The sequence below is a fragment of the Entelurus aequoreus genome, linkage group LG07 (genome assembly GCF_033978785.1).
Source record: "Entelurus aequoreus isolate RoL-2023_Sb linkage group LG07, RoL_Eaeq_v1.1, whole genome shotgun sequence".
NCBI classification, from domain to species: domain Eukaryota; kingdom Metazoa; phylum Chordata; class Actinopteri; order Syngnathiformes; family Syngnathidae; genus Entelurus; species Entelurus aequoreus.
This window is the reverse complement of record NC_084737.1, coordinates 25,600,498-25,614,012: the sequence shown is the minus strand read 5'-3', so window position 1 is coordinate 25,614,012 and position 13,515 is coordinate 25,600,498. Positions and strand designations below refer to the sequence as shown.

Genomic DNA, 13,515 nt, shown 5'->3' with positions numbered 1-13,515 from the left:
GTTCGCTACGCATTCAGGCAAAAGTTTTGCTCACCACCTAAAGCATAACGATTAACAGTTTCTATCCAAAAGAACTGGAGATATGGGGCACTTTTAAGCCGGGTAAACTTGAAAAATGTGCAATCATAGCCTTTATTGTCACTAGGCATAGCATATAAGATTCTAATGGTTTAATAACAAAATTATCACGGTATTATAGTTATCATCAATCAATCAATCACCCCTCTGCTGTAACTATACAGTGTGGTGTCACTATCATAAAGTGTGATGTCACTGTCATAAAACTGTCACTATTATAAAACTGTACACACTATGTTTATGTTAACGTCTATAAAAATGAGCTAGCATTACTGCTAAGTTAGCACAGGCCTTCGCGGACGTGACAGCCACATGTAGCTTTCCCGTCGGACAAAAACGATCTCTGAAGTTTTTTAATTTCTACAGAAAAATGTCACTCTGTAAAAAATCACATTTGGAGTCAGATTGCCAGAAACGCGGCAGATAATTCTAGCTAGCTCCTGCCGAGCTGACCTAGAGTGAGTGACAGCTAAGGCACAAATAATTAACAGATGACAGAAAAGTCAATCGGTATTGAGTTTGATCGCTGAGCGATCAGACATGCTGGCATCGATTGGATTAGCCGATGGCAGCCAGCTGTGAAGCTGTTGTCATTTAATAGGATCTATAGATATTTTATATGTAGACATTTTTTTATTCTCGTGATGATAAAAAAAAAATACGGGTCAAAGTGCAGCCCTTGACAGCTCAATACAAAACACTTACCTTTTTTTTTTTTTTACAGTAAATAAAAAAGGGGTCACTTTTTCAAAAGACGGATGGCAACCCTAAACTCAAGTGATAACATTTTAGTATGTTCTTTCTCAAAGAAAAATGCTGATAAATGTAATTACTATGAGGTTAAAGAAGATCACAACATAAATAATTAATAAAAAGACACTTCTTAGCAAGGTTTTAAAAATAAAAGTAGAAAAAATGTTTTGGAGACTTGCTCACAGCTTGTCCTCAAGAGTGTTTTGGAGCTGTTAAAGTGTGTCTTTTATAAGTTTTGATACATTTTCTGACTCAGATGTAACTTTATTTTAGCATACAAACAAAACATAACATAAAATACCTGTTCTTCGATTATTCGTGTCATCCTAGCTCGCTGCTGTTAGCCATCTTAGCAGTCCATACCTTCCTCAGTAACAAGTTAGTATTCATGTGAGTAATGCCAGATGCAAAGGTTAGTCAGTTCATGCCAAGAAAGCATTACGTTACCTTAAAGTTTGCATATAGCGATGGGTGGTGGCGGTGCTCCCGTAGTGAGCAGCCGTTTTCGGTGTGTTGCTGGTCAAAGATCATCCGATGCAAAAATATGACTTCCTCACAAGTTTTTAGTGATGTAGTGATGAAAAAGTGAACATTGAGGAACACTACTAGTATAACTAAAGAAGTTGAACAAATGACTACTGACTGCATCTGAAGTAAACAAGCTACAGCAACACCTTAGTTCAGTGGTCCCCAACCACTGGGCCGTGGCCCGGTACCAATCCGCGGACCGATTGGTACCGGGCCGCACAAGAAATTAAAAAAATGTGTTTTTTTTAATTAAATCAACATAAAAAACAATATATAGATTATATATCAATATAGATCAATACAGTCTGCAGGGACACAGTCCGTAAGCACACATGATTGTATTTAATTATGAAAAAAAACAAAAAAAAAACAACACCCCCCCCCGGTCATAAATTTTCAAGCGTTGACCGGTCCGCGGCTACAAAAAGGTTGGGGACCACTGCCTTAGTTATATAAATCACATTATAAGAAAATGCTAACCGCCAATAATAAAACGACTTTAAAAAGGTGCCTTGTGGTATGCCTCAAGGTTAAAATGTCAGTGCAATTATCTGCCAATATGTTTACAATGATCCACATTCCTCTATATCAATCAATCAATCAAAGTTTATTTATATAGCCCTAAATCACGAGTGTCTCAAAGGGCTGCACAAGCCACAACGACATCCTCGGCTCAGATGTAGGATCTGATCCGAGGATGTCGTTGTGGCTTGTGCAGCCTTTTGAGACACTCGTGATTTAGGGCTATATAAATAAACTTTGATTGAGATCCCACATCAGGGCAAGAAAAGACTCAACCCAATTGGATACAATGACAAACCTTGGAGGGGACCGAAGATGTGGGCCCCCCGGGCAACCGGTGCAATGGACATCGAGTGGATCTAGTTAATAGTGCGGGAGTCCAGGTGTACCCCAGTGCAGTGTTTTTCAACCTTTTTTGGGCCAAGGCACATTTTTTGCGGTGAAAAAACGCGGAGGCACACCACCAGCAGAAATCATTAAAAAAAGAAACTCAGTTGACAGTAAAAAGTTGTTGTCGCAAGTGTTGGATATGACTTTAAACCATAACCAACCATGCATCAATATAGCTCTTGTCTCAAAGTAGGTGTACTGTCACCACCTGTCACATCGCGCCCTGACTTATTTTGACTTTTTTGCTGTTTTCCTGTGTGTAGTGTTTTACTTCTTGTCTTGCGCTCCTATTTTGGTGGCTTTTTCCCTTTTTTTTGGTATTTTCCTGTAGCAGTTTCATGTCTTCCTTTGAGCGATATTTCCCGCATCTACTTTGTTTTTATCCTTCTTCGTGGGGACATTGTCGATTGTCATATCATGTTCGGATGTACATTGTGGATGCCATCTTTGCTCCACAGTAAGTCTTTGCTGTCGTCCAGCATTCTGTTTTTGTTTACTTTGTAGCCAGTTCAATTTTAGTTTCGTTCTGCATAGCCTTCCCTAAGCTTCAATGCCTTTTCTTAGGGGCACTCACCTTTTGTTTATTTTTTTGTTTAAGCATTAAATACCTTTTTACCTGCACGCTGCCTCCCGCTGTATCCAACATCTACAAAGCAATTAGCTACCGGCTGCCACCTACTGATATGGAAGAGTATTACACGGTTACTCTGCCGAGCTCTAGACAGCACCGACACTCAACAATACATCATTTGCCGACTATAATTACTGGTTTGCAAGAAATATTTTTTACCCCAAATAGGTGAAATTAGATCATCTCCCACGGCACACCAGACTGTATCTCACGGCACAGTGGTTGAAAAACGCTGCCCTAGAGTTCTTAGGAATTTGCTGCAGAAATGTTTGTCTTATATGTTTTGAACTGAACTCGGGGGGCCGGTACGGTGTCATTCCCATGCCGGATTTGGCCCCGGGGCCACCAGTTGAATAGAAATGGGTCAGACGGATGGAAAAGTTTTGGGTTCTTGTTTACTTCATCCATCATACAGCACAAAGAGCTGGGGGAGGGGTTATAATATTTTACACTGCAGTGGCTTGGACGGTATGAAGGAATTGTTTTGTGTGTATACTGCTGCAGTATACCTTAAAACTGGTAAGCGGCCCATGCCTAAATGTCACTCATTTTAAACTATACTTAACATTCTGTTTTTCAGGGTTCAGCCGATTCCTACACTAGTCGACCCTCTGATTCCGACCTGTCCCTGGAGGAGGACCAGGAGGCGTCTCGGCGTGAAGCCGAGCGCCAGGCTCAGCTGCAGCTAGAGAGAGCCAAGGTGAGAGCGAAAGGGTCAGAGGTCAAAGTTTTCACCCACAATTACTCAGGGTCAACCAACAAAAAAGTGTTTTAGGTTCAGGAATTCAAATAATTCATCCATATTTGTTTTATATCGGGTACTTTTTCGTCTTTCAACAGTCTAAACCAGTGGCCTTTGCAGTGAAAACAAATGTTAGTTATTGTGGAGCCCTGGATGAAGATTGTCCGGTCCAAGGCGCAGCCATTAATTTTGAAACCAAAGACTTTCTGCACATTAAAGAGGTGAGAGGTTATTTTTTTATTGTTATCTTCTCTGCTTCCTTTTTTAGCAAAGGTTTGCTATGCCACATTTTATGTCCCACACATAATGAGTCTCCTGAGACACTACAGTAAAAGCAGCTTGTGGTTTGCTGTCATGCAGAAATACAACAATGATTGGTGGATTGGTCGACTGGTGAAGGAGGGAGCGGACATCACTTTCATCCCCAGCCCTGTCAAGCTGGAGGCCATCAGGATAAAACAAGAGCAGAAAGCAGCAGCAAGGTCAGAGGTCGTGCAATGACTCTGTCTTCTATATGAGCAGCCTGCTGTCATTAGCCTTCTGCTGGCCTAAAACACATTTCCAGCACACCTTTTAATGAAGGTTTTCTTGTTGTTACTACTTGTTTTTAGCCCGTGTGTGTCCCTGCTTTGCAAGTCATTTTCTCTGAAATGCCACCTGAGGATATTTGTTCATGATGAAGCTTTGCCTTATGTCTGCAGGAAAGGAGGGAATGCGTCATCCGGGGGTTGGAGACCTGCTCCGCCATCTGCAGGTAAGTCACTCCAACTGTTACCCCCCCCTGAGGGTCAGCGTCCCAAGCGAGAGTTGTCCCATCCTGTCAGCGTATGTTAACAGTAGATTAGGCGTCATGGTTGCCTGAGAAGACCCTCAAGTGCTTTAATTTAGCTCATCATAAGATGAACGTTTTCTTTGTTAAAAGGCCTACTGAAATGATTTTTTTTTTATTCAAACAGGGATAGCAGATCCATTCTATGTGTCATACTTGATCATTTCGCGATATCGCCATATTTTTGCTGAAAGGATTTAGTAGAGAACATCGACAATGAAGTTCGCAACTTTCGGTCGCTGATTAAAAAAAGCCTTGCCTGTACCGGAAGTAGCGTGACGTCACAGGTTGAAAGGCTCCTCACATTTCCCCATTGTTTACACCAGCAGCGAGAACAATTCGAACCGAGAAAGCGACAATTACCCCATTAATTTGAGCCAGGATGAAAGATTCGTGGATGAGGAACATGAGAGTGAAGGACTAGAGTGCAGTGCAAGACGCATCTTTTTTCGCTCTGACCGTAACTTAGGTACAAGCTGGCTCATTGGATTCCACACTCTCTCCTTTTTCTATTGTGGATCATGGATTTGTATTTTAAACCACCTCGGATACTATATCCTCTTGAAAATGAGAGTCGAGAACGTGAAATGGACATTCACAGTGACTTTTATCTCCACGACAATACATCGGCAAAGCACTTTAGCTACGGAGCAAACGTGATAGCATCGGGCTTAACTGCAGATAGAAACAAAAGAAATAAACCCCTGACTGGAAGGATGGACAAAAAATCAACAATACTATTAAACTATGGACATGTAACTACACGGTTAATGCTTTCCAGCCTGGCGGAGCTTAACAATGCTGTTGCTAACGACGCCATTGAAGCTAATTTAGCAACGGGACCTCACAGAGCTATGCTAAAAACATTAGCTATCCACCTACGCCAGCCAGCCCTCATCTGCTCATCAACACCCGTGCTCACCTGCGTTCCAGCGATCGACGGAGTGACGAAGGACTTCACACGATCATCAATGCGGTCGGCGGCTAGCGTCGGATAGCGCGTCTGCTATCCAAGTCAAAGTCCTCCTGGTTGTGTTGCTGCAGCCAGCCGCTAATACACCGATCCCACCTACAGCTTTCTTCCTTGCAGTCTTCATTGTTCATTAAACAAACTGCATCACCAACACAGATGTCCAGAATACCGTGGAATTTTGCGATGAAAACCGAGCTTTTTGTATTGGATACAATGTGTCCGAATACTTCCGTTTCAACGATGGACGTCACGCGCATACGTCATCATACATAGACGTTTTCAACCGGAAGTTTCGCGGGAAATTTAAAATTACACTTTATAAGTTAACCCGGCCGTATTGGCATGTGTTGCAATGTTAAGATTTCATCATTTATATACAAACTATCAGACTGCGTGGTCGGTAGTAGTGGGTTTCAGTAGGCCTTTAAGGCACGGATGCATGAGCAGATTTTTTTTTTTGTACAAACTTTTTTATTCCTCATGATTGTCCTTCCTTATTGTTTGATGTTTGCTCTTTTTGCTTTTAAAAAGCCAAACAGAAGCAGAAACAGGTACAGTATGTGTTGTCATAAGCAATGCATTTCATATTTCCCTGTCAATCGGACAACACTATTCAGTTTGCTGTGTCAGGATTCATCATCTCTGCATGTTTATTTTTGTTTGCACAGACTGAACTTGTTCCTCCATACGATGTGGTTCCTTCTATGCGGCCAGTGGTGCTGGTGGGACCTTCGCTAAAAGGTTATGAGGTGAGAAAACCATCAGAAGAGACTCTCAGGTTAGATGAGGTCACATACACACATTCCAGCTGTGCTAACAATTGACATTTATAAATATTAAACTAGCACTTCAAAAGCCTTACATCCCTAAATTATATTATGTACTTACACCCCCTACAAAAATTTGAAATTTGTACTATCTGTTACAATAAAAAGGAACTAGATCAGGGGTCCCCAAACCGGATGCGGGCCACCAGCATCCAAAATCCAGCCCTCAGGGAAGTCCCAAGTAAAAATGTATTTAAAAAAAAAAAAATGTTTTAATATTATTTTTTAATCTGTCCTTTCTAATCCATTTTCTACCGCTTGTTACTCTCGGTGTCTCCTAGCCGCAAAGGGAAATCATATTGCCTAAAAATGCATTTTCCCATCATCACGCTTGGAATATATATATATATATATATATATATATATATATATATATATATATATATATATATATATATATATATATATATATAGTGATGTGCGGTCACAAACCAACCTCCCAGAGACAGTTCTGTTTAAAGTTCAAACGCAGCAGCGTTGTTTTGTTCAGTCAGTTTTCTGAATAAAGGTTAAGTTAAAGTTCTCCCGATTGGGGCTTCCATTGAAACAAACAAATTATCACTTTTTCCATGTCTTGATCATGTCTCCTAAATTGCCTGGAACATATAGCAGAGACAACTCTGATCAGTGCAAAGTTCAATAAATCACAGCATTCAATGAATCAAACATCTTACACATTTAGCAGGCTAATTTACAAACTATATTTCAGTGGCGCAACACACTTACCGCCCGATGGAAGCAGACCTTTCCCAGCAGGGAGCCAGCCACACAGTGAGTCAAACACTGAGGTGCTATTTAACTCAAACACAGTGATTGCCAACCTGACACAGCTGCCTTGGGGCAGGTGGCCACACATCAGCCTGATTGAGGATTAAATTAGGGATGTACTTGCTTTCAATGACCACACCTAAAGAGTGGCGTAGTTTGACCCCCTGGTGCATGCTTTCACTGTGATGGCTGGCCCTCTGCCCAGTCTCACCTGTTCGGAGGTATTGTGATGCTCCACAATATATATATATATATATATATATATATATATATATATATATATATATATATATATATATATATATATATATATATATATATATATATATATATATATATATATATATATATATATATATATATATATACATATATATATACATATATATATATATATATATATATATATATATATATATATATATATATATATATATATATATATATATATATATATATATATATATATATATATATACAAACTGTGTTAGATGTAAATATAATCGGAATACAATGATTTGCAAATCATTGTCAACCCATATTCAGTTGAATATGCTACAAAGACAACATATTTGATGTTCAAACTGATCAAAAACATTTTTTTGCAAATAATCATTAACTTTAGAATTTGATGCCAGCAACACGTGACAAAGAAGTTGGGAAAGGTGGCAATAAATACTGATAAAGTTGAGGAATGCTCATCAAACACTTATTTGGAACATCCCACAGGTGAACAGTCAAATTGGGAACAGGTGGGTGCCATGATTGGGTATAAAAGTAGATTCCATGAAATGCTCAGTCATTCACAAACAAGGATGGGGTGAGGGTCACCACTTTGTCAACAAATTGCATAAGCAAATTGTTGAACAGTTTAAGAAAAACCTTTCTCAACCAGCTATTGCAAGGAATTTAGGGATTTCACCATCTACGGTCCGTAATATCATCAAAGGGTTCAGAGAATCTGGAGAAATCACTGCACGTAAGCAGCTAAGCCCGTGACCTTCGATCTCTCAGGCTGTACTGCATCAACAAGCGACATCAGTGTGTAAAGGATATCACCACATGGGCTCAGGAACACTTCAGAAACCCACTGTCAGTAACTACAGTTGGTCGCTACATCTGTAAGTGCAAGTTAAAACTCTCCTATGCAAGGCGAAAACCGTTTTTCAACAACACCCAAAAACGCCGTCGGCTTCGCTGGGCCTGAGCTCATCTAAGATGGACTGATACAAAGTGGAAAAGTATTCTGTGGTCTGACGAGTCCACATTTCAAATTGTTTTTGGAATCTGTGGACGTCGTGTCCTCCGGACCAAAAAGGAAAAGAACCATCCGGATTGTTATAGGCGCAAAGTTGAAAAGCCAGCATCTGTGATGGTAAGGGGGTGTATTAGTGCCCAAGACATGGGTAACTTACACATCTGTGAAGGCGCCATTAATGCTGAAAGATACATACAGATTTTGGAGCAACATATGTTGCCATCCAAGCAACGTTACCATGGACGCCCCTGCTTATTTCAGCAAGACAATGCCAAGCCATGTGTCAACGTGGCTTCATAGTAAAAGAGCGCGGGTACTAGACTGGCCTGCCTGTAGTCCAGACCTGTCTCCCATTGAAAATGTGTGGCGCATTATGAAGCCTAAAATACCACAACGGAGACCCCCGGACTGTTGAACAACTTAAGCTGTACATCAAGCAAGAATGGGAAAGAATTCCACCTGAGAAGCTTAAAAAATGTGTCTCCTCAGTTCCCAAACGTTTACTGAGTGTTGTTAACAGGAAAGGCCATGTAGCACAGTGGTGAACATGCCCTTTCCCAACTACTTTGGCACGTGTTGCAGCCATGAAATTCTAAGTTAATTATTATTTGCAAAAAAAAATTACATTTATGAGTTTGAACATCAAATATCTTGTCTTTGTAGTGCATTGAATTGAATATGGGTTGAAAAGGATTTGCAAATCATTGTATTCCGTTTATATTTACATCCAACACAATTTCCCAACTCATATGGAAACGGGGTTTGTACAATAGTACTTCAATTTATGAGCTTAATTGGTTCTGTGATGCTGCTCTTAACTCAAAAACGTGTATCTTAAATCAAAGCTGAATCGATTGCATTCATAATTTCTTCTCAAATAGATAGGTGCAAAATTCTTGTGTTCAGACAAAGTATTTTGTGTAAGAGAGTTTTTCTTACTGCGGACAGTTTCGGACGAAATCTCAGCCTTCGTCAGAGCTGCTGTAGCTTCCAGGTGTGAGGTGTCTAACAACAGCTGACCGGGTCGGGAAAACTTTCAAAATAACCTTTCCCGACTCGGTCATATCTGTTCTCCGCCCTGGCGTCGCAAATGAAGGACAGCGTCCCATGTGTGCGAAAGCATGTATGCTCCCTCATCCCTGTTCATGGTATTGCCCCATTTCTTCCCACATAAGAGCTTACAGATCACTTGAACACAATAGACAGCACTGGTAACACACAATTTACACATGAAGAAGAAATGTACACATTTCTGGACATGAACTTACACAACAAAGAAATTAACCACTGTATACAAAAAATCCACACATACAGACTAGTACCTTATCTGGACAGAACAACCCACTGCAAACAAATTGTCGTCAGCAACCCTTACAATCGGACTAATATAACGGAATAAAAAAAACAGACGGGAGGAAGAAAAACACTTCCAACATGCTCTCATGCTGCCAATATCCAAAATGGGCCATAGGGAAAGGAAAACAACAAGCGAAGCAGAAAAAAGACAGAAAAGCCCAACAAAACCCAAAAAACGGCACAAGAAATAAAGATATGATAAAACTTACCATACATCAGAGGAATAACAGAACCTATACAACGCACTACAAAATAATTTCAAATAAACACAGCAGTAAAACTATACAGAAAACTACGACAACAACTTGTACACGCGATCACGCAATAAAAGATATATTGGAGAGATTGGACATACTTTCAGCACCCGGAAAAAAGAACACAAAAGTGAATGCGAGAAGAAAACAATTGCAAAGTTTACCAGAACACAAAAACAAACAGCAGAACAAGAAAACAAACTGCTGCAGGAGAAACAATCACCTCATGGACTGGGACAAGGTAAAAGTCATATCATCAGAAACAAATAAATATAAGAGATGGATCAAGGAGGTTATTGAAATCAAGAGGCAAGGGTCCAACACCATGAATAGGGATGAGGTGGGCATACATGCTTTCGCACACTTGGGCCGGTGTTGTGCCAAAATGTAATTTCCTGCCAAAACATGTTTTCTTTCGCGGGAACGCGCTCCGCTCGCTAAACGTGCATTGCTTGGCTTTGTCTGTCCACAGCGGATAACTAGGTGTAAGACAAACACTTTATCTTCGTGGTTATTGTAACGTTACATGTTTGACATTATTTAGGCCTTTATCGTGTCCGGAAAATCACAGTTTGCCTTTTCTGTGGTATTAATTAGATTTAAAGGACTGTTGTTAGTTCGATGTTGATGTGATAAAACCTCTGTCTTGTTTGGAAGATACATACAATTGTAACTTTTATTTCTTCGTGCATATAATACATATTTATAAAGTGTTTGGATGTATTGATTTATGTAAAATTGTCATTAAATGTAATATTGCCTGATAAAGTGATTCAACGTAATATTTTGATATTTACACATCGCATATTTACACCCGCATATTTTACTAGAATGCCCTTGTGAGCATTACATATATCAAAATCAAGTACCTACTGTACTGTTTACTTGTTGAAATACCCTTTACAAAGCTCAAATCTACCCAAACGACCACTTTGCTGCTGCCAAAAATTGATTTCAAGTAAATTCTAAATCTAATCAACGTGGTCTATTGAAATTAATTGAAATCAATTGCATTGGTGCCTGGCCCTCCGGAACAAGACAGTTTCAACAAGTAACATGTCTTTTAAAAAGAAAAACAAACTTTTAGATAAGAGCGATTATAAAACAAAAACAATCAAATCAAATCAAATACTACGACCAACTCCAGTAATTGTATTAGGCAATCTCATTATTATGTACAGCATTTACCAGGAGTGTGCATCTCGACCTTGAATGCCATTCCGATATGAATCCAGATATTTGGGCTACTAACACAAACAACAGATTTCAAAACATTACAATTCAATGCGCTTCTTTAGGAAAAGAAGATGTAAACAGAACACTTTTGGAAAAGCTACCAGGTTTTTACTGTTGTTTGCTCAGGTAGCAACAATAAAATACAGAGAAAAGCAAGCTGTGCATCAAACAGAGGTGTTATAACACCACAGTAACGCAAGTGCAAGATACATTTAAAGGCCTACTGAAACCCACTACTACCGACCACGCAGTCTGATAGTTTATATATCAATGATGAAATCTTAACATTGCAACACATGCCAATACGGCCGGGTTAACTTATAAAGTGCAATTTTAAATTTCCCGGGGAACTTCCGGTTCAAAACGCCTTTGGAGGATGACGTATGCGCGTGACGTCGCGAGGTCCACGGAAGTGTTTTGGACCCTATTGGACACAATACACAGAGCTCTGTTTTCTTCGACAAAATTCCACAGTATTCTGGACATCTGTGTTGGTGGATCTTTTGCAATTTGTTTAATGAACAATGGAGGCTGCAAAGAAGAACGTTGTAGGTGGGATCGGTGTATTAGCGGCGGACTACAGCAACACAAACAGGAGGACTTTGTTGGATAGCAGACGCGCTAGCGGCGACCTCACCTTGACTTCCTACGTCTCCAGGCCGCCGGCCGCATCGTCGATCGCTGGAACGCAGGTGAGCACGGGTGTTGATGAGCAGAGAAGGACTGGCTGGCGTAGGTGGAGCGCTAATGTTTTTATCATAGCTCTGACGAGGTCCCGTTGTTAAGTTAGCGTCGTTAGCAACAGCATTGCTAGGATTTGACAGGCGTCGAATACACATTAACCGTGTATTTACATGTCCAGTGTTTGGTTCGGTGTCTCCTGATAGTAGTATTGTTGATCTTCTGTCTATCCTTCCAGTCAGGGATTTATTTATTTTGTTTCTATCTGCATTTGAGACAGATGCTATCACGTTAGCTCATGCTAAAGAGCTTCGTCGATGTATTGTCGTGGAGATAAAAGTCACTGTGAATGTCCATTTCGCCTTCTCGACTCTCATTTTCAAGAGGATATAGTATCCGAGGTGGTTTAAAATACAAATCCGTGATCCACAATAGAAAAAGGAGAGAGTGTGGATTCCAATGAGCCAGCTTGTACCTAAGTTACGGTCAGAGCGAAAAAAGATATCTCTTGAACTGCATTCTAGTCCGTCACTCTAACGTTCCTCATCCACGAATCTTTCATCCTCGCTCAAATTAATGGGGTAATTGTCGCTTTCTCGCTCCATTGTAAACAACGGGGAATTCTGAGCAGCACTACCGCTTGTGACGTCACGCTACTTCCGGTAGGGGCAAGGTTTTTTTTATCAGCGAGCAAAAGTTGCGAACTTTATCGTCGATTTTCTCTACTAAATCCTTTCAGTAAAAATATGGCAATATCGCGAAATGATCAAGTATGACACATAGAATGGATCTGCTATTCCCGTTTAAATTTAAAAAAAATTCATTTCAGTAGGCCTTTAAGTGCCACAAAGTAAACTAAACAGCAGCTTTAGCGTAGAAGCTCAAATACCTTACAGAATACCATTCTGCTTACTGTCCAGCTAGGTCTTTAGCACAATGAACAGTGTAGTAGATGCTGTGATTACCGTACAAAGTTGTGGCTACGTTGGGGCTGGAAGTCTTTCAAATCATTGTCCTTGTTTTGCCAATTGGTAGCTCTGCTAGCATTAGCATCCCTCACTCCCTCATCGCCCGCTTGAGTGTCTCCATGCCGTCACAACAGGTGGGTGCTCAGATTAGCTTCTTTATTGCTGCTTTCCAAACGTTACAAATGGCCATACTTTTATCCAACCGACCATTCTTTTCAAAATATCCAAACTTTTACCACACTTTAGAGTTAATATTTGGGGGTGCATTGTTTGTTAACTGTTTCAGTGATGTGTTGTTGTTAGTTTCAAACGTGAACGTTACTCTCGTATTACCCCCAAATCAAGACTCTAAACATCCCAGAACAAGCTAGTCAGGTTACTTCTAGACCTCCTAAACCTCTACCATAGATCACACCTCACTCCTACCCACTTCTCCAAAGTGGGCTGGCTCAGGGTAGAGGTCAGAGTAAAACAACTTGCACTGAGCCTAGTCTATAAAATTCGCTACACCAAGTACATGTCAAACTACTTCCAGAACGTAAATGACCGCCATAACCACAACACCAGGGGGAGCTCCACAAACCACGTCAAACCCAGATTCCGATCTAACAAAGGTCGTAACTCATTCTCCTTCTATGCCACATCAATATGGAATGCACTCCAACAGGTGTAAAATAAAGGGCATCTCTATCCTCCTTCAAAACCGCACCAAAAGAACACC

At 40.3% G+C, this 13,515-nt stretch overlaps 1 protein-coding gene across 3 annotated transcripts in view; it reads left to right on the top strand.

Moving 5' to 3' along the window:
• The window catches only part of LOC133653587 (voltage-dependent L-type calcium channel subunit beta-3-like), a 37,249-nt gene that overhangs the window by 12,811 nt on the left and 10,923 nt on the right, over positions 1-13,515 (top strand). For all 3 annotated transcript variants that reach the window (XR_009826752.1, XR_009826750.1, XM_062053023.1), the window contains exons 2-7: positions 3,483-3,602; positions 3,743-3,865; positions 4,005-4,126; positions 4,346-4,398; positions 5,978-5,997; positions 6,115-6,195. Coding sequence is in view for 1 of the 3 variants with exons in the window: in XM_062053023.1 (XP_061909007.1) it covers positions 3,483-3,602; positions 3,743-3,865; positions 4,005-4,126; positions 4,346-4,398; positions 5,978-5,997; positions 6,115-6,195 (519 nt within the window). In the remaining 2 variants the exon portion in view is untranslated. The remainder of the gene's footprint in view (positions 1-3,482; positions 3,603-3,742; positions 3,866-4,004; positions 4,127-4,345; positions 4,399-5,977; positions 5,998-6,114; positions 6,196-13,515) is intronic.